General features: G+C 39.6%; 1 protein-coding gene across 4 annotated transcripts in view; it reads right to left on the bottom strand.

Moving 5' to 3' along the window:
- The window catches only part of GRIK2 (glutamate ionotropic receptor kainate type subunit 2), a 598,702-nt gene extending 576,381 nt beyond the window's left edge, over window positions 1–22,321 (bottom strand). For all 4 annotated transcript variants that reach the window (XM_024551764.4, XM_053914034.2, XM_024551766.4 and 1 more), the window contains exon 1: window positions 21,722–22,321. In XM_024551764.4, coding sequence (XP_024407532.1) covers window positions 21,722–21,836 — 115 coding nt within the window. In that variant the 5' untranslated portion in view covers window positions 21,837–22,321. The remainder of the gene's footprint in view (window positions 1–21,721) is intronic.
- Window positions 22,322–24,194: the final 1,873 nt, after the last annotated feature.

The raw sequence follows: 24,194 nt of genomic DNA, 5'->3' as shown, positions 1-24,194 counted from the left end.
CAAGAATAACTGGGATGGACAATATTATCATTCCCTTTTACAGGCAAGAAAATTAAAACTTAGATTCAGCAGCTTGCCTCAATCATATAACTCAAAACAGCAGAGCCAAGTTCAAACTCAGTTATGACTGAATCAAACTCAAGCTCAAGACCCTATAATAGAACTAGTCAATAAATGAGAAACATCTATGTTAAGGAAAGTCAGAAATGTTAAATACTGTTACACAAAAATACCCGCTTTTACAAAAAATGTTGACAATAAAATATTAAATTAAAAAAATAAATTAAAAACATGTATAGTAAGATTCAAGATAAATCTCAAAATGGGGAGGTAAATGATATTTATGTGCCTCATAATTTTCTACATATTTTCTAATTTCTACAATAAATATGAATTACCCTTATAATCAACCAAAATATTTTTGTTTTGCCTTAATTTTGAAAAGCAAATAAATAGAAACTAAATGATAACAGTGGCTTTGGCTGACTGACATAATTACGAGTGGTTTTAGTTTTGCTTTTATATTTCTTCATATTTTTCAAATGTTCTACAAACCATCACTCCATGACCACAAAAACAAAGTTAGAAACTCTAAAGAGCTTCTTTCTAAAATGTTTACTTAGATGTCGATGGCAGAGACTACCAGTTGTCCTTCAATAGTCGTTCTCCATGTCTTCTACGGGAACAGACCCAGAGATTTGCAGCTGGGTACAACATTTCCCATAGTAGGCCTTCAGTTCCCAGTTTTCTGTGCACCCAGGTATAGCCATGGAACTAAGTAAGTTCCTACAATGAGATGTGAGGTAAAATTGTGTACACAGCCTCCAGGAGGTATCCATCCTGCTATTGCCAAGGTGCATGAGATCACTGGTGCTCCATTTTAGACCATGAGAAAGGCCACACCAGATGCCAGAACAGAGAACCAGAAGCAGCACAGACCCCGGAAGGCTGCAGATCCACCATACTATCTATTAACTGCCCAATTAGACTTGAATATGCGAGAGGACTGAACATTTACCTTGTTTTCTCTTTTTGTCATTTTTTGGGGGGTGGGAAGGAGAAGGGGATTTGTCAATGAATCTACATATTAACCAATATAGTACTCAAACACTTCAAATAATTTAGATGTATTCTCTCTCTCTGACTCTCTCTATGTATACATATATTTTGATCAATTATATGTAACTAAATGTGATTTTCTTGGAGTAAAGGTCAATAAGAAAGGTTTTATTTTATTTTTATTGGGTACATTTTATTAATTATGCTATTGCAGTTGTCCCATTTTTCCCCTTTTGCCCCCAATGCTGGTACCCCCATTCCCTCTAGCAATCCCACCCCTTAGTTCATATCCATGGAACGTACATATGAGTTCTTTGGTGTTTCCACTTCCCATACTATTCCCAACAACCCCTTCTATTCTGCACCAACCAACTATGCTTCTTATTCCCTGTACCTTTCCCCCATTCTCTCCCCTCCCCATACCCACTGATAAATCTCCATGAGATCTTCACCTCTATGACTCTGCTCCTGTTCTAGTTGCTTGCCCAGTTTGTTTGTTTTTTTAGATTCCATTGTTGATAGGTGTGAGTTTGTTGTCATTTTACTGTTCAGAGTTTTAATCTTCTTTTTCTTAGGTAAGTACTTTCAACATTTCGTACAATAAGGGTTTGGTGATGATGAACTCTTTTAGCTTTACCTTGTCTAGAAAGCACTTTATCTGCCCTTCAAGTATAAACAATAGCTTTGCTGGAGAGTAATCTAGGTTGTAGGTCCTTGCTTTTCATCTCTTTGAACACTTCTTGCCAGTTCCTTCTTGTCTGCAAGGTTTCTTTTGAGAAATCAGCTGACAATCTTATGGGAACACCTTTGTAGGTAACTCTCTGCTTTTCTCTTTCTGCTTTTAAAATTCTCTTTGTCTTTAAACTTTGGCATTTTAACTATGATGTGTCTTGGTGTGGCCCTCTTTGGGTTCAACTTGTTTGGGACTCCCTGAACTTCCTGGATTGGTATGTATATTTCCTTCACCAAATTGTGGAATTTTTTATTTCATTATTATTTCAAGTAAGTTTTCAATTTCTTGCTCTTCCTCTTCTCCTCCTGGACCACAATGGTTTGGATATTGTACTTTTAAAGTTGTCCCAGAGGTTTCTAAGCCTCTCCTCGTTTTTTTGAATTCTTTTTTTTTTTTTTTTCTGTTTTGGTTGACTGTTTATTTCTTCCTTTTGTTACAAATTGTTCATTTGAATCCTGGCTTCCTTCCCTTCACTATTGGTTCCCTGTATATTTTTTCTTAACTTCACTTTGTATAGCTTTCATTTCTTTATTTTGTGGCTGCACTCAATCATTTCCCTGAGCATCCTGAACACCAGCACCTTGAACTCTGCATCTGATAGGTTGGCTACCTCCATGTCGCTTAGTTCTTTTTCTGGAGTTTTGATCCATTCCTTCATTTGGGCCTTATCGCCTTGTCTCTTCATTTTGACAGACTCCTTGTGTTTCTCTGTATTAGGTAAAGCTGCTTTGATTCCCATGCTTGGCACTCCTGTTATGTTGAAAGGGGTGGAGCCTTAGGTATTCACCAGGGCAGGGCAGCCCACTTTGCTGCTTTATGGTGCTGTCAGAAAAGGAACAATGCCGCCTGCTCAGCTCTCACCCCGTTTCCAGTGTCTGGCACCCTTCTAGTTGCTGCTCTATGGCCGATTCCCAGAGTAGGTGGGTTTGTGGACATTCTAGGACCCTGTGAGTCCTTTTAACAGACTCTCCTGAGAGAATGGCAATTTCCTCCACTACACCAACCCCCACTGGTTTACAGCCAGAGGTTATGAGGCTTTATTCTCCCATCGCTGGAACCCTGGGCTGCACAATCTGGCCTGGGGCTGGGATTGAGGGGACAACACTCCCCAGGTGTCCCCTCAGTTTTTTCCACTACACATTAATATGGGACCACACGTTAATGTGGGACCACCCATTCTGTGGGCCGCTGCTGCAGCTGTCTTTCATACCACACTGTACCACGTCTTCTCCACCCCTCCTACCCATCTGCATGAATGTTCCTATAAATTCTTGGTTGTCAGACTTCCATAAAGTCTGATTTTTCTGGCAGTTCTGGCTGTTTTTTGTTTTTAGATTGGTTGTTATCCTTCTCATGGCTCTGTGAGGAGGTGAAGCAAGTCTACCTATGCCTCCATTTTGGCCGGAAGTCTCAATAAGAAAGGTTTTAAAATAAAATATTAAGAAACACCAAGAACATAGAATTAAAATGTATATATCTTTCTGCCTATCAGAAAAAAATAAGAGTAGTATCAGGAATCTCAATATATTTTTAAAAACAACCACATTTTAGGGAAATTTTCATATTTACTAAAGTTTTAATCATATCTTGCTTTCTAATTTTTGTGTTATGTCAATAATCAAAGAACTGAACCAGATACAATGCTGAATAAATATTTGGTGAAGTGAATGGTAAATTAAGTTAAAAATTGAATTAAAATTGAAAGAGTTCATAGGAAGCTTTCAGCATCCTCCTTACAATATTATTTTCTGGTGTACAAATTTAACTTTATCTATTTTTTGATAAATAATATGAAAAGAGAGAGGAAAAAGGTTACTTATACTAAATGGGACATTCTCTTAATACAGTTATTTTTTATAATCAAGTGTAGTGGCCTTATACACAGTACAGAAGAATAATAAACAAATTTGAGGGTTAAAATCCTTTCCACTGTTCACTTACAAAATATAGCACTTCAAAATCTTAGCTGAGATTCTGTCCTTGTTTATATTTAAAATGCTGATGTATTCTGGCTACCTGCTAGGAAATAAAAGATGTATGAAATTCAAAGTACTTTGAGAAATTCATTTCTATTACCATTTACTGAAGCTATCGAATTTAGTAAAGTCAGAGACTCCTACCTAAAGCCAATAAATGCATATTCTTGAATAAATGTAAATTTATTAATTTTATTGCCTATTGTGAATATTTTTTCATACCTCACATTTATAAATTTATTTTCCACAAATGGTAGGGTTATAGGCATAGTACTTTTAGAACTATAATTGGATAAATACATATGAATAAAATCCACTGTGAAATTCATACCATATAACAATTTTTTCATATTTGTCTTTCAGCAACTGCACACTACGAGATAGATTATTTGTTTGATATTATACATTTATATGTTCTCAGTTGTTACTTCCATTTTGAAGTGTTTTAATGAAAAAAATTGACAAAAATTAAACACGTATTGGTAAATATAAAGTCTTAATAAGAAAACTTCCAAGTAATAATAAGTTAACTTGATTAGTTTCTTCAATATTTCTGTTGAAATTATCATTAGAATATGATTATGATGATTTTAATACATTAGAATCACTAACCAATCTATAATTGTGCTACGTTTAAATTGTACCATGAATTAGGTTTCCCTTATACATAATTCTGTACAAAGTCTCCCAAACTGCAAGTTAAACTATAGAAATGTACTTAATAAACTGATGTTTACCTAGCAGGCAATAAATATTGAAAAGTTACCAATAATTTTGACAAATATATTATCAGTTTTAATACTAAAGCAGTATATGTAATTATTGACAATGTCCACCTATTGTCAATAAATATATAAGAGCATTCCAGTTTCATTTCAAAGGTAGTGTCCCAATTTCAACTGTTGGCACCATGATTTAAGTGTAACCCAGAGAGTGTAATCAGAGCCCTGGGGCTAGGGGGTAGATGTGCGCATGATATTGCCCAAGACGCTTCTTAGGAACATTACCTAGGCTGGACTCCACTTTAAGCCTAAATTCTGGACTACCTGCATGTATTCAAGACAACTAAGTTGAGGTCTTCTCAACTAGAGTGGATGTCTTCTGGAATTTGTTTCTGATAGATTTGGAGAAAGAATTTTTAAATGATCTATTAGGGGCTCCTTTAGCAAGAGGTTGAGAGGGAAAGGTCCCATAACTATACATCATCTTTGACATTATTTGTAAAACAACACCTGTTTAAGATCCCTTTGGGCTGTGGGGTTGGTTATGAGAATAAATATTCTAAATGCTTAGGTTTTAAAGAATCAGTCAGCCCTTCACTGGTATGCTGAGAGTTCAAACTGTATGTGTTCTGTGATGAATGATAAAATATCAAAGCCACAACCGTTATCTCAAATTTTACTCATTGTTTTTCATAGCTTAGTCATGATTATCAATTGTAATTCCAGAAAGCTGATGGACATGCCCATTTAAAAAAAAAAAACTATCTTTCACCACCTGGCTTATTTCACTTAGCATAATGCTCTCCAGATCCATCCATGCTGTTGCGAAGGGCAGGAGTTCCTTCTTTCTTTCTGCTGCATATTATTCCGTTGTGTAATCGTACCATCATCTTTTGATCCACTCATTTACTGATGGGCACTTAGGTTGCTTCCAACATTTGGCTATTTAAATCGTGCTATAAACATTGAGGTGCATAAATTCTTTTGAATTGATGTTTCAGTATTCTTAGGGTCTAATCCCAGCAGTGGAATTGCCGGGTTAGAAGGCAGTTCCATTTTTAGTTTTCTGTGGAAATTTCATACTGTTTTCCACAGTGGCTGCACCATTCTGCATTCCCATCAACAGTCCACTAGAGTTCCCTTTTCTTTGTATCCTCTCCAACACTTGCTTGTTGATTTGTTTATGATGGCCATTCTGACCGGTGTGAACTGGTATTTCACTGTGGTTTTAATTTGCATCTCTCTGATGGTTAGTGATGCTGAGCATCTTTCCATATGTCTGTGGGCCCTCTGTATGTCCTCTATGGAGAATTATCTGTTCAAGTCTTTTCCCATTTTTTAATTGGGTTGCTTGTCTTCTTGGAGTGGAATTGTGTGAGTTCTTTATATATTTTGGAGATTAAACCTTTGTCCAAGGCATCATTTGCAAATATATTTTCCCATATGGTTGGTTCCCTTTTCATTTTGCTGATGTTTTCTTTAGCCATACAGAAGCTTTTTATTTTGATGAGGTCCCATTTGTTTATTCTTTCCTTTATGTCCCTTGCTCTAGAGGACATATCAGTGAAAATATTTTTGCATGGAAAAAAAAGATATTTTCCATGGGAGATCTTCCAATAGGGAGAGATTTTCCTCCCTACATTCTCCTCTAGGACTTTTATGGTCTCACAACTTAAATATGATCTCACCTACAAGTGGAACCTAATCAACAAAATAAGCAAGCAAGGAAAATATAACTAGAGACATTGAAATAAAGAACAAACTGACAGTAACTAGAAGGGAGGTGGGAGGTGATAATGGGAGGGAGGGGAAAAGGTCATCAAGGAACATACATAAAGGACACTTGGACAAAGCCAAAGGGGGATAGAATCAAGGGTGAGAGGTGGGTTGTACTGGGGTGGAAGGGAGTGGTAGGGGGAAAATGGAGACAACTGTACTTGAACAACAATTTTAAACAGAGAAAAAAAAGAAGAACTGGGCCTGGTCCAATAGTTCAGTTGGTTAGAGCCTCGACCCAATGGGCCAACATTGTGGGGTGGATCCTCAGGCAGAACACAAACAAGAAGCAGCCAATGAATGCATAAATAAGTGGGACAACAAATCCATGCTTCTCTCTCTCTCTCTCCCTCTTCCTCTCTCTCTAAAAATTCATTTAAAAAAACAGAGGAACTGTAAATATTGGGTTGGCCAAAAAGTCCATTTATTTTTTTCTGTAAAATAAAAGAGAACCACGATGGCAGCGTAGGTAGACACACTGCGCCTCCTCGCACAACCAGAACTGATAGAAAATCGAACGTCAAGGAAGTCCGACACCAAGGAAATAAAAAATAAACATTCATCCAGACTGGTAGGAGGGGTGGAGACGGGCAGCCGGGGCGGAGAGGACTCACGTTGCCCTGGCGGGACCGAGACTGGCGGAGTGTAGGACGAACGGGGCAGGCAGTCTGACGACTAGCAGACCCTGCGGCCCCACATTGGAGCAGATAAACCGAGAGGGCCGGACTCAGAGCAGCGGAGAACAGGGCAGGCAGAGCAGTGGGTGGTGCCCCGCGGCCCCAAATTCGCGCACAGATAAACTGGACAAACGGTGGGGAGTAAGGCAGACTACGCAGCCCAGGGCTCCAGCGCAGGGAAATAAAGCCTCAAACCTCTGATTGAAAACACCCGTGGGGGTTGGGGTGGCAGCAGGAAAGACTCCCAGCCTCACAGGAAAGGTCCTTGGAGAGACCCACAGGGGCCTAGGGCGTGCACAAGCCCACCCACTCAGGAACCAGCACCAGAGAGGACCAGTTTGATTGTGGGTAGCGGAGTGAAGGGCTGAGGTCTGGTGGAGAGGGGAGCAGGTGCCATTGCTCCCTCCCGGCCCCTCCCCCACGTACATTGTCACAGCACAGTGACCAGCGACCAGCGTTACCCCCGCCCCAGGGAACACTTAAGGCTCTGCCCCTTTTAAGTAACAGACGCGCCAAGGCCAAAAAAAAAAAAAATTAAATGGCCCAAATGACACAACACTTCAAAACTCCAGAAAAAATACAACTAAGCAAGGAAGAGACAGCCAACCTATCGGATGCACAGTTCAAAACACTGGTTATCAAGACACTCATGGAATTGGTTGAATCTGTTCAAAAACCAGATGAAAAAATGAAGCCTATGCTAAGAGAAACAAAGGAAAATGTATAGGGAACCAATAGTGATTCGAAGGAAACTGGGACTCAAATCAACGGTGTGGACCAGAAGGAAGAAAGAAACATCCAACCAGAAAAGAATGAAGAAACAAGAATTCGGAAAAATGAGGAGAGGCTTAGGAACCTCCAGGACATCTTGAAACATTCCAACATCCAAATCATAGGGGTGCCAGAAGGAGAAGAGGAAGAACAAAAAACTGAAAACTTATTTGAACAAATAATGAAGGAGAACTTCCCCAGTCTGGCAAAGGAAATAGACTTCCAGGAAGTCCAGGAAGGTCAGAGAGTCCCAAAGAAGCTGGACCCAAGGAGGAACACACCAAGGACACCATAATTACATTACCTAGGATTACACAGAAGGAGAGAATCTTAGTAGCAGCAAGAGATAAGGACACAGTTACTTACAAAGGAGTTCCCAAAGGACTGTCAGCTGATTTCTCCAAAGAGACCTTACAGGCAAGAAGGGGCTGGAAAGAAGTATTCCAAGTCATGAAAGGCAAGGGCCTACATTCAAGATTACTGTATCCAGTAAAGCTATCATTTAGAATGGAAGGGAAGATAAAGTGCTTCACAGATAAGGTCAAGTTAAAGAAGTTCATCATCACCAAGCCCTTATTATATGAAATGTTAAAGGAAGTTACCTAAGAAAAAGAAGATCAAAAATATGAACAGTAAAAATGACAGCAAACTCACAGTTATTAACAACCACACCTAAAACAAAAACAAGAGCAAACTAGGCAAACAACTAGAACAGGAACAGAAACATAGAGATGGAGATCACATGGAGGGTTGTCAATAGGGAAGTGGGAGGGGGAGGGGGGGGAAGGTACAGAGAATAAATAGCATAAATGATAGGTTGAAAATAGACAGGGGGAGGGTAAGAATAGTGTAGGAAATGTAGAAGCCAAAGAACTTATAAGTATGACCCATGGACATGAACTATAGGGGGGGAATGTGGGAGGGAGGGGGTGGGCAGGATGGAGTGGAGTGAGGGGGGCGGGAAATGGGACAAGTGTAATAGCATAATCAATAAATATATTTTTAAAAAATAAATAAAATAAAATAAAATAAAAGACACATTTTTCATTTTCACCAATAACTTTATTGATTTTGATATTTTGAGTATGTCCTCTATCTCCTGCTATTGCTTCTAGTGGGTAGAGACCAGAGGTGCTACTAAACATCTTCCAATGCATAAGACAGCCCCCAGCAAAGAATTATTTGGCCAAAATATCAATAGTACCAAGAAGCTTTGCAAACCACTTTTGACACATTCAATCAGTCACAGCACCTTCTCCATACACTGCAATAATCCTTTATTGCCTTTCAGTTGTACTTTTACCTTTCTTGAAATAATAAAACATAATAGCCAAAATGTTGCATACTTTCTTCTATCTTCAATATTAAAATGTTTGCTAAAAACTCACTCATTTTGATGTTTTTAATGCATGCTGACATGATAGCTATCACAATACAATCTAACAAAATTGTTTTGAATGAAGTTAAAGACAGGTAAGCACTACTAGAGCCATTGTATGGAAAAAAAATAAACTTTTTGGCCAACACAATATTTTAAGGTCAAAAAAACTCCTTAGAATTATCAAGCTCAGGGATTGATTCTCAAGCTCCCTAGAAGCTCTCTTTTGTTTCTTTCAAGTACATCACATAAGAGCTTGAAAAAGTCTGTAACCCAGTCACCACCAAGTTGTACCAGAGTGCAGGAGACACGAGAGGAGGAAGGCCTGGGGGCTTCCCTGGTGGTGGAGCCCCTCCATCTGGGGGGTGCCTCCTCTGGGTGCACCATTGAAGAGTTTGATTAAGCCAACCTTGAGTATAGATTTGGCATTGTTCCACACAAAATATTTAAAGACCCAAACTTGTAGCAAATTCCACAACAGTTTTAAAAGTTGAGCTGCTGTATAATAAAATTGAGGATTCCTGATACTTGAATATAAATATGTGCACAGACAAAGGAAATAATGCACTTTATAAACACTGTATTGTAAAGTGGTAAATGCGATGTCTTAGATAAAACTATTTAAAATTGGTACCAATTTTTTTAAAATTTTCTTAAAAAATAAAGGTATTATAACTATGCAGTTGTAAAACTATGCAGTTATGGAAAATGACACATTTTAAACACAGGTTTGGGAACCAAGAATTTAAATTACTTAAATCTCCTTCCAGTCTGATGTGAAACAAAGTTTGGGAATCTTGATATGCTAAAATTTTCTGGCCAATGCTTGAATTGATTCTATAGAACCCCTAGCTAAAACAGATATTTTAAAGGAAGCAAAACTTGATTTAGATTTTAAAGGAGAGTTGACATATGGAAGAGCAAAAGGAAGAGAGATGCATCTTAGAGAACAAACTGAGGATGAGTGATTGGAAAATTTCTCTGAATCTAAAGGAAGCCTTCAGGAAGGCTTCCTGAGGGATCAACCCAGAATCCTCAGGGAAAGATAGCTGAATGGAATATTGTTCTGCCTTTCACCTACTGGAAGCAGGAACTCCATTATATCTTCACATAATCCTACATCATTTCTATAAGAGTGAAGAAGTGCTTCCAAGAAAACAACACAAGACTTAAGATGAGAGAGTATTTTTCATTTTTTTTAAAGATTTTATCTATTTATTTTTTAGAGAGAAGGGAAGGGAGGGAGAAAGAGAAGAGAAACATCAAGGTGTGGTTGCCTCTCACACGCCCCCTACTGGGGACCTGGCCCACAAAACAGGCCTGTGCCCTGACTGGGAACCAAACCAGGGACCCTTTGGTTGACAGGCCGGCACTCAACACATTGAGTCACACCAGCCAGGGCAAGAGAGTATTTTTCAGTCTTCATTTAGTCCATTCTCCTTCAGATTATCATGAAAATCTTCCTCTTCTTCATCTCACTCCTGACAGTTGGGAATCATTGATCCAAAATTTCATTATCCTCAACATCCTGGAAATTTTCCTAATATCCATAGTCTGAAGTTTTGAAAACATTTTTAAAATTCCAAATATAAAAGTGTATTATAAGTTGAAAACACTTTTTTAAAGGTCTGGATTCTCTAATGTGGCACCACTGGTTGTGTGGGGAGATGGAGGTCTTTATCTCTATCTACCCATACCTATACTGATCCCCCCAACAGTGCTGTCCTGCAAACCAAAGGGTGCTTGGTTCCATTCCCAGTCAGGTCACATGCCTGGGTTCCAGGGCAGGTCCCCAGTTGGGGGCAAGTAAGAGGCAACCACACATTGATGTTTCTCTCCCTCTCTTTCTTCCTCCCTTTCCCTCTATCTAAAAATAAATAAATAAATTCTAAAATCTAAAAAAAGAGTCAAGGACAATTTAGAGAGGCCTTAGAGAAAAATGGTAAGGCTATGATGTAAGTAAGGGTGACACTAAAGTCTGCTGTGCCTTCCACAGTAAACCCCAGAAGGGTGAGCTACCCAAGTTAACTCCTTGATGAAGATGGCAATGCAACCATAAAAAGTCCCACTTATCTACCCCAAACAATTGTAGTAAATCTGAATGTCTATGAAACTTTCCTAAATCAACACAAATGGATCAAATACAGTCACCTATGTGTCTACAAAAATGTGAATGATTGATAAAAGTTCATCAGAGGCGGCTGGATACAGAATGAAGAATATATGAAATCAGGCACAACTTTTCAGAAAATGTTTGTGAACATGAATTAGAAAAACTATGCTGTTGTGAAAAAGTAAAAAAGTATTAGCCATACAAATTAGCATGATTTCTTTGCATATTATTTTTCCTTTTAGTTGTGATTTGTTTCCTACTTATACTCATGGGATTTTATAATGCAAATTAAATTCCAAGTATTTAAAGAAGAAGAAAACTATGAACTTGCTGTTCTGTAAAACTACCAACTCAGGCAATAATTTGTTACATTAGTCAGTAAGTCCTTTTCAACGTGTTTATGATAGCTTCATGGGCATTCCAAAGAAAACAATTTGAGAATAACTTTTAAAAGACAGACTATTAAGAAGTTGAATGAAATGTGCAGGAATGACAACAAATTTTACTTTGCTCTACACATACACACTAAACAATTATGCTTTCGATACTAAAAGTCCTTTTTTGCCATTAAGCCCAGAGCTGTATATATTTGCCTATTAATTCTAACATTATTCATGGAAGTTAGATAGCAAGTAATACCCACTCAATAGATATGGAAGTCAAGGTTCAGTGAGATTTAATTATTTTTCCTAATTTATGGCCACTAGATCACAAAGGCAGGAGTAAAATTAATGACTCAAATAACTAAATTTAGGGTCCGAGGTCCTGAGTTCATGTAGACTTAGAAAATATTAGAAAAAATAAAAATATGAACTCATTCTACTATAATTGTTTTTATTTAATTTTTAATTCTTATTTTATTTTTTTAAAATTTTTATTTATATATTTTTAGAGAGAGGGGAAGGGAAGGAGAAAGAGGGAGAGAAACATCAGTGTGTGGTTGTCCCTCACGTGCCCCCTAACTGGGGACCTGGCCCACAACCCTGGCATGTGCCCTGACTAGGAATCAAAATGGTGACCCTTTGGTTCCCAGGCCCACGCTCAATCCACTGAGCCACACCAGCCAGGACTAATTTTTTATTCTTATTTTAAATAATTATATTACATATTATAGATAATGCTTCATTAACTAGGGCTCTCTTGAAATTAAGATATCAAACACTGAAAATGCCTTGGAGGCAATTTATGATAGCCCTCAAAGCTAACTAGTTTTAAATTGTTCTCCTATGTATTTTCCTTTAGACTAACTGGAAACTTTTCCCTGCTTAATCACTATATCTGGCCATACGTTTAAAAAAATTCCTTTACTTCCTTTCATAATTTCACTTAAGGTGCATCTGAGATCCCAGACCAAGAACTTCCTAAAGGCTTCAATGATCAAGGACAATGAAGGTGTGTCCTTTGCTTTCCTTTCAGTAAAACAGAGAAAGGAGATCCGCTTAATCTTTGTAAAATGCAAGCAGGAGATGGAGAAACCTCTTTACTGCTTATTAAAGACCAGGTTAAGCCCATCTTTTTACCTTCTATAACTTCCCAGGAGCTTCAGACAGGTGTCCAAAGCCTGTAATCTAAATATTAAAGGTCTGAAAAAGCAAGGCCTCATCTGTCCCCTGACAGGGCTGGTCTATTCCCTGTCCCAAACCTCACTTTCTTAATTTCCTTTTCTTCCTCCTATGAGTCATTTCCCCTTGCCCTTCCCTATCACACAATTTTTCACAGTTCCCAGCAAAAGTCCCATCTTCCCTATAAAACTGGGAGCCCACAATAATCTCTTTTATACAACTATTGTATATATTTTCTGCACCACTTAACTGGTACTTTAATATGTATGTATCTTTTTCTTTGACTGAATAACAGACTCCTTGAACTCAGAAGCTGGGTCTTCTTAGAATTCTGTTTGCCTCACACATAATATGTACTCAATTACTACTTGTTGAGGAAATAAATATGGTGAAAGCCTTGGAAACAGGAAGAAAGAAGACCTTGGCAGCATGGGAGAGGGGAATGGAGCAAACTAAAGAAAGAAGATAAAAAGAGAGAAAACAGATAATGTTCTATGAAAGAAAGGTAGAGGAAACAAAGTATATAGATATCGAGAGGAGCTACCAGAACCAGTGGCTCTTCCTCAAATTAATGCAAAGCACAGAGAGTCACAGGCTACAATGGAAAAAATAGTATAATTCACTGAAAAAAAATAACTGGGCTCGCACTAGAATATGCATGTTTTGGTCTAAAATCTGACACTAACTAGCAGTGACCAGAACAACATGTTCACCTGACTTTAGCGATTTATCTCTAAATTCAGGATACTAGACCCGATGCTCTCTAGAGCGCCCTTTGCCTCTGAATTACAGGATTCTATAGTTTTCCTTAATCTTGGGAGACTTACTTCATTTCTTCTGGGCAAGAAGGGGCCTGAATACACTGAAAGCTATGATAAACTGAACAGAGAAACTTCAGCTGATAAAAAAAAAAACTCAGGATTAACAAGACAACAAAAAAATAGACCACATGCCTATGACTATACTTAAGCAGAATATTTCTTTAATATTTGCTTTGCTTGTTGGATCACTAGAGCTGAGCAATATTCCCATTGTGATAGGTGAATGACTCAGAGCAAAACTGAGCTAGAAACAGAAATAGGAATTAAAGGCAATACTTAATGATGAAAAAGTAGCTTATTGATTTAAAAGGGTATAAAAAGCATTTAATGATCCTTTGGATTGGGAGGAGATATATCAGTATCAATGTAAGAATATCACTGACAACTTCTTTAAAATAATCACATATGCTCAAAGATTTGGACTAATAGAAGCAAAAAGATCAATTAGTAGAACATTAAGATACCTGGCAGGAAATCTAGAAACAACTGTGTATCAAATGACATTTGACTTCTCTCTTTTTCTCAGCCTCCCCTTCAAATCAGTGCTAATCATTCAGCACTCCCGTAGGCACCTCGTATTTTCTCCTGTTTCTGAGCATCTCTGTTACAGACAGAATCAATTGATCTAATAAACTCATTCCAACTTTACAGTCTAGAGACTATGTGCTCTCCCTTCTAGAATATACTTGTCTTAAAATAAGGCCATGGGAAAGAGCAAATGCTTAACCCAAAAGAAAGTCAAGATAGAATTACATATACCAGTGGGGAAAGTACCATATTTTGCCACGTATAATGTGCACCCACGTTTTTGTGCTCATTATGCATGGGATTTTTATACCCATGGTATGTAATTATTATACCTATCTATAATGTGCATCTTTATTTTTCCCTCAAAAATCTGGGCAAAAAAAGTACACATTATACACAGCAAAATATGGTGTCTGAAAGTCACAACCTCCCCAGAACCTTTGAGATTTTTACATATAGCCCTGCTGTCTACTGACATGGTTCTCTCCTAAATCCAGAAAAGTAGATTATTTTTCCATTTTTCAGGGTAACATTGGTTAATAAGATCACATAGGCTTCAAGTGTACATTTGTATGATATATTGCTTTGTGTGCCCATGACCCAAAGTCAAATCATCTTCTGTCACCATATATTTGTCCCCCTTTACCCTTCACTATGCCCCCAGCCCCTTCCCTCTAGTAACCACCATACCATTGTCTGTGTCTATGAGTTTCAGTCTCATATTCTAAAAATGAGTGAAATCACATGGTCCATCCATGTTGTTGCAGATGGAAGTGTTACATCTTTCCTTATGTCTGAGTAGTGTTCCGCATCGTCTTTATCCAATCCTCTACGGAAGGACACTGGTTGTGTCTCAACAACAACTACAAGGAGTGTTTAGTTAAGGAAATAAAGGGTTTGACTCAATCTATAGGCAAATGCTGTATCTGAACACTGCTATAAATGGAAAGGAGCCTCAAAGCTGAAATACAAAAATAAAATGAAAAATAAATCCTGCAGAAAGAGTGTGAGCGTCTTCTCTAATCTCCCACTCACATTAGTTTTATCAGATTAGCTAATTTTGTCACTTTGAAAATATAGCAACATAAAACGTTGGGCCCTAAATGTGTGAGACAAGAGACAAATAAGCCTTATTTGTTTGGGGATCAATAAGGAGTGAGAAAACCACATGCTCCTTAGGGAACCTGCAGAATGTGGGGTGGCCTGGAGGGTGAGAACTGGTGATCTTTGGGCTGAGTGGCCGCATCCAACCAAACCAGCTGAGGGCTTCGGGTTTGGTCAACTCAGATTTTTTTAAACAATTTTAAAAACTGTGTACAATTAAAATTTGGGAGATTTTTATATGAAAACTTGGGTTTCTGGTTTTTCTTGAGTAGGCAAAGGAACTGACAACTTTAGTCCACAAGAAACAGTTGGAGAGAACAATCTCATAGGAAACAAGCTTGCCTTTCACCTTGCCACCGAAGGCCCTGTACTGTCCCCAACAAAAAGCGGGGAACTGCCCTTTTCCCGACAGCAGGAAGAACCTGAATGCACTTAAGCACGGTAACCTGAGTGCAAAAGTTTCGGTAAGAAAAAAGCAGCACAAGATTAAAAAGACAACATAAAGTATATCAAATACCTATGAATATTGAAACTGTAGAAGGAGAACATTTCTTTATTATCTCTGCAGTCTCTCTAACACAGACAAGCCTTGTATATAAATACAAATTACCAACTATGAAACTGTAAAAGAAAAATCAAATTTGTTCTTTTCAAGAAAGTTTCAGAGAACAGATTCATCGATAGTTATCCTCAAAACTCTACATATTCTCAGAGAATTTTAAATGTTTCTTGTTTTTGAAACAAGAGAGACATTTACTGTCAGCTCTTAAAATTATTTTCTTAGTAAAACTTTGTCCTACGCCTAGGTTCACAGCATATGATGAAGGTCTAAGGAAAGCTTATTTAACCTACATTAAATCTTGATAATGCATTAATGAGTCTTTAAAGGGATAATTTTAATTCCCCAATCTTCAACCATAAAGACTATATAGTGCTAATCTGCCTTGCCCTTTCGATTAAACTTGTTAAGGGCGTTCTATTTAGTCAGCACCCGGAATGGGCCATTAAAATTCTTGTTCGGTAAGAGTTGTGTTCAGTGCTCTGTTGTTTTAAATTCCATTAAATCCAAATGGTCTTTATCGCCCCATGACCACCGTGACTTCAATCAGCCAATTTAATTACCTTACAAAATTGTCAGCAGAAGCAGCACAGAAAAACAGGAAGCCCTGTGATGTTATCAGATTGAAATCTTCCCCTTCAGGGTTTCATCTAGACCAGTCAATAACGATGATGTGCACCTACTTCCTTCCCTTTCAGTAGCTTTTGACCTTACCTTTCATGCTAAGATTTAGGGCTTAAGATTCATTTGAAGCACTTGTACCTTGTAACTAAACTACAAATTGAAAGTGCGTACAAGATAAAACTTCACCACCCAAATGCAAAACAATCCATTCCATTTCAATACATCAGACCATCCTCCCGGGGAAAACCTGGGATCTCCTACAAACACCAGGAATTATGGATGCAATAGATTAATGATTTAGGTACAGACAGTTGAATGACAGTGAACTGCTTTCTACTTGGTGTGTAAAAATGACACTGACAATGTCCAGGGAGCAAATGAAATTGGAGCTACAGTAACTCAGTAAAATTCTAACAACAGGAAAAAATGACCTCCTCTCACTCAAATTTCTACCACAAAAGAGAAAAAGTATTTTCTTACAGAAATTCTGATAATTAAAAGAAAATCAAAGGTTGTCATCATTATCATAGACAGAACTTCATTTGGTCCATTGTAGGTTTCTTTGTGTGGGACCAATTCACATTAACTTTCCTGTGGTGAGTAAATGTTGAAACAATGTATCTGAGAATTCAGGGAATGAACACACTGCAATGACCACTCGAATTAAACTGAAAAGCAAAAGGTGTCTGTCTGGAGAAACATCTACTGACATATAAACTCATGTTCACTGTTAAAAAAACAACCTCACAAAGCCAGAAAAATGTGTTGAGTTCCATACGTCTAGGTGGAGAAGGAGAGCTATTTCTAGAAAACGAAAAGATCATTTTTCAAAGTCGTTTTCTGAAATGAGTGTGCCTCCCTTGATGGATCACATCAGAGTTATTCTTTGAAGCTTTAAGAATAAGTGAGAACTTATGTGAAAAATAGATTTTTTTTTTATTGTGGCTATTGTGGTGGCGATTCTTGGAAAGACTTTGTTCCCCTGCTTTCCAGAGCTCAGCTGAGCAGGTGTTCAGGCGTTATCTGTTTCAGGCACTAGCAGCTATTACTCCTCCATCCCTGCCTTCCAAGGGCCACTTTTCCTCATCCCAGATGTAAGGCCACTCCTCCCTCCCACCCACCTCACCTCTCAAAGGAAGTAAAATCTTTCAAAGAACTTGTTGATAGTGGCAGCTTCTAAGTTCAGTCAATTCACTCATGCTCCTAGACACTGTAGTATATCTGCTACTAACTGTTATATCTGAGATCACATGGAATGTCCAGCAAACAGGGGCATTTCCATAGGAACCCTTTCCGTTCCTTCTCAGGCAATGTGTTTTATTATCTGGGCTGTCTCAGAGCTGGTTTTTTGTTGTTGTTGTTTTCACCTTGGGCATATGCACAAGAAGGCAGCTATGCACCATGGGCCTCCAGCCAGTGTGCAGGCACAAGGAAACACCAGCACATCTTGGGGATGGGGAGAGGGAACCTTGCCTGGGAAACCTTTTAACTAGTCTTTCTACTGGAATGCTTAAAAGAAAATCTAGGTGGAAACATCCAAACAAAAGAAATGGCCTACAATATATATGCTCAGCTCCTTGGAAAGGACTGTTATGGAGAAACTGTCCAGGAGCTGGGAGAAAGTTTGGGTTGCTGTCTTTGCCCCTGGCAGTCTAAATGCCACTTCAGATGTGGAATTTGAAAAACCCGACCTCGGAGATCAGAAACAAGGGGTGACTTGAAGAGTGATTCCTTAAAGAAGATGCCAACCCCCACCCAGCTCCTCCACCCCCAGCAGGGTGGCTAGCCCTGCACAGAGCTCTGACCAGAGCCAGCTTCAAACCCTCCCCCATGCTCCCAGGAGCAGAGGTCTAGTGGACCTGGAAGAGAAGGGTGGCTAAAGGAACAAAGAAACGTTGAAGTCCTGCAGAGTGGTTAAGCTGGGAGACTGTGGAATTGGGGGCCACGCCCCCGCTGAGAAAAGGATCCTGCCTTTGGCCTCTCCCCACCCGCAAGCTTCAGGGCTGGGAACAGCGCAGGGCCACAGGCAGGGGTGGAGCAGCTGCGGAGAAACAAAGGTGCCTTGTTTACATGTAACGCTGGGGCCCCAAAGCTAGAGCAGTGGCTCCTCTTGGGGACTCTCAGGACCTCAGCACCTGAAAAAGCGGAAAATGTCTGACCTGACCTGCGAGGGGCAGGGGGAATTGACTTTCTAACGGTCCAATATCCCCCTCGTCTCCTGACAAAATGCCCTCTGTGTTGTCGCCCTGGAAAAGCCAAGTTGGATCTAATGCAGGGAAATGGCCACCACCCAGGGCGACTGCCCGCCTGTCCCCTCCTCAGGAGCTGAGCCTGGGCTGCCTTAAAGCCTCAGGGAAGAGCCCTGGGGTTGACACTCCAGAGGCCTTCACTCTGAGATTCGAGTTAAGGGGAAGTGGAGAGCACCTGGGCATAGGCACAAGTAATAGCAACTGCAGGAAGTTTTCTTGGACACCAGAGGGGAGTCATTGTGCCAAAGTGTCCCACTCATTTTGTGAGAGTATTTGTCAGTGTGTATGGTGTGTGTGTGTGTGTGTGTGTGTGTGTGTGTGAGAGAGAGAGAGAGAGAGAGCGAGCGAGAGAGAGAGAGAGAGAGAGAGAGAGAGAAAACACCCGTAAGACTGGAGTGGGTGGTATGGGAGGAGGCAAGGGTCAGGAGGGTCATACCCTGAGCAAGAGACAGGGGAGGGGGATGCAGGAGTGGTAAATCCTGGTAAAGGACTACAAAGAGTGGACTGGGTGAGGGTAGTGGTTGCCATGACACTGCTGTGGTGAAGGTGGCTGCAGCTGGCACAGCTGTGCCTGGGTCAGTAGGGGAGGTACAAGAAGAGACTGGATGCCACCTTCTCATCAGACAGGGTGGGTCTCACCCAAACTCAGCAGCAGTCCAGTGGCAGCTACTCCAGCAGCAACTCCAACCTCTGCCCTTCCAAGGCACAGGGCCAGGCTACCGGCCATGGACCTGTGGCCGATGCACAGGATCAAGGAGATACCAAAAGCTCTGATTCCCCTTCACAGCCAAAGTTGAGAATAACCTTTTTCAAAGGTGGTTTATATGTGTTCAGCCAACCATACACTTCACTCAAAAACATGTTTTCCCCAGAAGAAAATAAAACTCCCACCACTGCATCCAAGTAGCCTCAACAGGGAAATTCCCCAGTGATTACCCTGTACACAGTCATGCCCCACAACTCAGGTCACAAATGTGGAAGATGTTTAAGTTAATGGAGAAAATACCAGGTTCTTAAGAAACTGGGCTGCTCATTTAAGCTACCAGGGCATTGGTGGGAAGGTCTTTACGTACTCCACTATTTCTTAGTAAATATTGGTCTAGAAAAATGATTTTTGTATGTATCAGCTCTTTTGGAAAGCTGCTACACACTCTGCTACAGTCGCCAAGATTTTTAATATGAAGATATGAAATGATCAGCGAATGTAACAATCTAATGATTCAGCAAATATTGTGCTTCAAGACCAGAGCAGCAATAATAAAATCTTTAGAGTATTGGTTCAGTATTCCAGCTCCCAGGCTTCCCTTTTTACCCACCCAGTCTGCAAACACACTAAGACACACTCACTCACAAACACACTTCAGAAGATATCTCAATATTCCAAACAAGTAGGCTGTGCTACTCAACATACTGGCAAAACTACCATACTGTAGCACTTATGTGCTTGAAGCAGAAGAACTGAACATTCACACATTTCCACTGATATCGGGACCTCTTTAATCCCATCCAAAGATCCCATCCCATTCCTATAGACTCTTGTTGCTAAGAGCAATGTGCTTAGGTATCATCCAAAGGCATGAAGAAAGAAGGAAAACAACTACAGTAGGAATCCAGTTATAACCCATTGTGCTTTGTTGTTGTTGTTGTTTGTTTGGTTTTTGTCATTATTAGCCTTCTGGACTCCAGGTTTCTATTTGTCAGGGGGAGAAGAGGAAAGTAGGGTTTCATTTTTTTAATATGAGAAAAACGTTCCTACAGTGGTTCCACAAAGACTGAGAGAGAAGATGAATTTTATCATTATAGAAAAAGCACATGAGGAAAGGAAAGCGAAGACGCTGTTGACATATTAGGAGATGCAGGCAATCACTCTTTGATTTAAATTTGACTGAGTGACTTAATGTATCTGCTTTTATCTCGAAGGCACATACTCAGGATTATACGGTTTTCTGAACTCTTTGGTCTAAATCCACTTGAACTGTCAAAGGAGGTGCCCACAGTGGAAGCACTTACCCGGTTGGCATTCTTCTCTTACTCTTATCTACTTAAGAGAACTTTCCCTGACTAGCTCTGCTCCTGCTCCTACTAAAACTCCATTGGCCACCAAGAGCAGCTGAGCACTGCCCACGCTTCATTTCCTCCAAGCAAATGTTCTAATGTGAACTGGAGTCCCACGATTAGATTTTCCTCTGCGATCTCAGAAACCCCCGATTTCACAGGAAAGCAATTGATGCCCCTCATATGGGCTCTTTTATCATGCCACAGTGAAATACAGATGCAGACTTAGACTCCCACACACAACTACCCTCCCCCAACCATCAGTGTTAATCATTTATTAGTCCAGGACGAGCAATAAGAATGGTCTGAGAGGAGGACTCACAAGTTAGAAACAAACAAAACCCCTTTCTTAGGAGCGCTACTTCAGTTCAGCTAAGTAGCAGCCTCCCCTTGATAAATTGAGCCTTTAACCTTACAACAACATTTTAAAGATCTTCACTCCCCAACCCCAAAGACACCAGGGATTAGAAAAGTGGTGAAATTAACCGACAAATCTTTCTGATGACAAAAGAAATCCAAAGGGCTAGCGCCTTTCTCTTGCGGACTTGTCCGGGTCCCAGGTGGAGGCGCACGGATTACAACTCTCCAAAGAGTTAGCAAGTTATTAACTCATCAGCCCCGCAAACTGAGAAGCGTGTGGTCCCAGTGCCCACATTCCTCAGGACCTCGCGTCCCGCCAAGCCTGAAAGGCTCCTGGTAGACAGGAGGGGCACCCAGGTAGTGTACCCCCCGCGTCACCAGCAGCTCTATACCTGGCTACTGTGGAGAGGTTTTACAGCACGACTACCAAACACAGGCGCTTACTTCAAAAATTGGCTGCAGACAATTTTTTTTTTTTTTTTTAAGGAAAAGGTGGCAGGAAGGAAATGAAATAAAAGACACAAGGAGTTTCTTGAAAACCCGGAGGCTACGGGGCTGTGGAACAGGTTGGAATGCATGGAGCCCGCCCGCCTGTTTACATCCGGCTGCGTGGGAGCCAGATACCCAGCGCTGGAGAGAGATGGGGAATCTTACCAAATCTTAATACATGTGTAGTTCCTTGAGAATATCCAATCCACAGTAAGCAGAGCAGGAGTTTAATGGTGCGCCTGAAGACTGGATTACTTAGAATCGGAGAAATAATCTTCATGGTGTTTCTGTGTCCACACGCGCGGCACCCACTTCCCGGATCTAGCGTTAGGCTCCCGGTTCGGGTAGGAGTGAGGATGTGTCGAGTAGTGGCCGCAGGCACGATCACGGCATGGTCACAGAGAGAGGAAGGAGTCTCCGCTTCCCAAACCCATTAGCAATCGCTGCATGTTCTTCACTCACTGCGCCAAGAAACAACCTTCCTCTGCAAGGGATGGTGGGACATCCATGTTAGTCGGGGAGCATCCGGGAGAAATCCAGCACGCACACCCACAACGTCCGGCTGCGCGAGCCTGGGGAAGCAGAGGAGGAGGAAAATCAATAGGAAATCCAGTCTTGGAAAGGGCCGAGGTGTGGGCAGCGAGCTACAGTCCCCGCACAAAAGACGCTCTGCTCGCAAAGGTTTTGCCAGGCCCTATTCTACTGCACTGCTGCACAGCTTCTGACGTGAAGTCAAGATTAAGTGAGAAAAATTGAGATAACTGCTTGCCTCTTAAGGCGCTCTGCCAGTGAGCTTCCCAATATCTATTATGCAACCGATCTGATCGCCCTCCTGGAGTTGCAAGAAAGAAATCGGATGAATTTATGTAGGGAAAGTGCCTTTATTTTCCACACTACTCTGCCAAGAGAGTGACCGGTGTATGCAAGCAGACTTCTTACAACTGGTTAATTTTAATAAAAGACAAGCTAAATCAAAGTCATTTTGCCTGGGAGTTGTAAAATAGGAAGTGGTCTAAGATGAAGGAATTTACTGCAAATGTAACTTGCGTCTAGGTTGAAAAATGGTCTGAGTTATACTTTTAAAATTTTTTGCAGGAAGGAATACATGTAAGAATGCAATTGGAGAGGTGAAGATAGTCATTTAAAACTTGAGTGGGACATTCCTTGATTACCACCAGGAATAAAAACAGATTTCTTCAAATGCCTTTTTAGAGGGAAAAAGATTGAATTAAAATGAAAGAATCATATTTTTCCACCCATTTTTAGCTCACCTAACATAATTGTGCACATATAAAATGACAATGATGTTTGAATTAGTGCAGGAAACTCCAAATACTTCAATCATTTATGCCCAAATTTCTTCTCTCTTTGGTTTTTTGAATGGATGTTTTTCTTTAAGAGGTGGAATATAGAATGATAGCTTGAGAAACACTGTCACTGTTTTGTCTAAAAATGCCGTATTATTGTCTAGTGTTCTGGTCAAAATTTTAGAGTGCTTGGGCAGTGACTGTCTTGGCTTTCACAACTAGCAGTTTAGTCAAGAAAAAAGTACAGAATATATTTGCTATTGAAATAAAAATACATTTTACTGTTGAAATAGGTAATATAATTTCTTCCAGGCACATAGAGAAAAATACCCAATCATAATATTTTACATTAGTGAGTGAAACCAAGAAGGATAGTAATAAATATCTTGCTATATACTATTAAATTGAAGTGATCAAGAAGTACAAATGGTTAGACCTATATCTTAAAATTAATCTTTTTCGTAACCAACAGGGCATAGGTTAAACCTCATGAAAAATATAATCATATCCTATTTGAAGCATATCTAATTTTTAAATAGTGATATGAGTACTATCCCCTCCAGAAAGCAAAAAAAGAAAAAGTACTGTTTTCATTCCATCATAATGATTCCTTCAATCTATTTTTCTTAAGATATTATAAAATGTTTATTTGAAAATAAACCTACATTTTACAAAGGATTACATGGGAATTGATTTTATTTTTAAGATGGAGGCATAACTGCAGTGTCAAAAATAAGTATCATGAATGGCTAGTTCTGCAGTGTAGCAGACAATTCAATCAAATAATTTGACTATTTGAGCACTTTAAAAGGAACACCTTGTGCTAAAACCAAGGGTATCTAGCGACTCCTTCAGTCCATGTTTAAAATATCTCTTGTGAGATATGTACAGCCCTACATGTTCTGTCTTGTATTTGCTGTCTCATTTACTCCATTCTATTTGTTCTTCTCTCTTTCTGATCCTGTCAGAGAGCATAATGACTGCCAGGGAAACAATAAATATTGTTATTTTTATCTGTCAATATAATTGATACCTAATATCTGGAAATAGAATATTGTGACTAATCAAAATACTGCAATTCTGCAGTATAGTTGGCATTTAATGAAACCTGAGAAAACAAAATGTACCATAACTCCTTTTTCATGTTCTGTTAACATCATGGCATTTAACATTACAATAATAACTTCTCTGCTTAAAACCAGAATTCTAAAGTACTTAGTTTTGTGGGATTATTTATTAGATGTCTAGTTGGAAAAGTGAAAGACCAAGCTTCTAGATTCATGAAGTTCTTACACAGGAAATTGAACAGTAAAAAGTCTATCACATTTTTT

This window comes from Desmodus rotundus, chromosome 11, assembly GCF_022682495.2.
Source record: "Desmodus rotundus isolate HL8 chromosome 11, HLdesRot8A.1, whole genome shotgun sequence".
NCBI classification, from domain to species: domain Eukaryota; kingdom Metazoa; phylum Chordata; class Mammalia; order Chiroptera; family Phyllostomidae; genus Desmodus; species Desmodus rotundus.
This window is presented reverse-complemented; position numbering and strand designations above follow the sequence as displayed.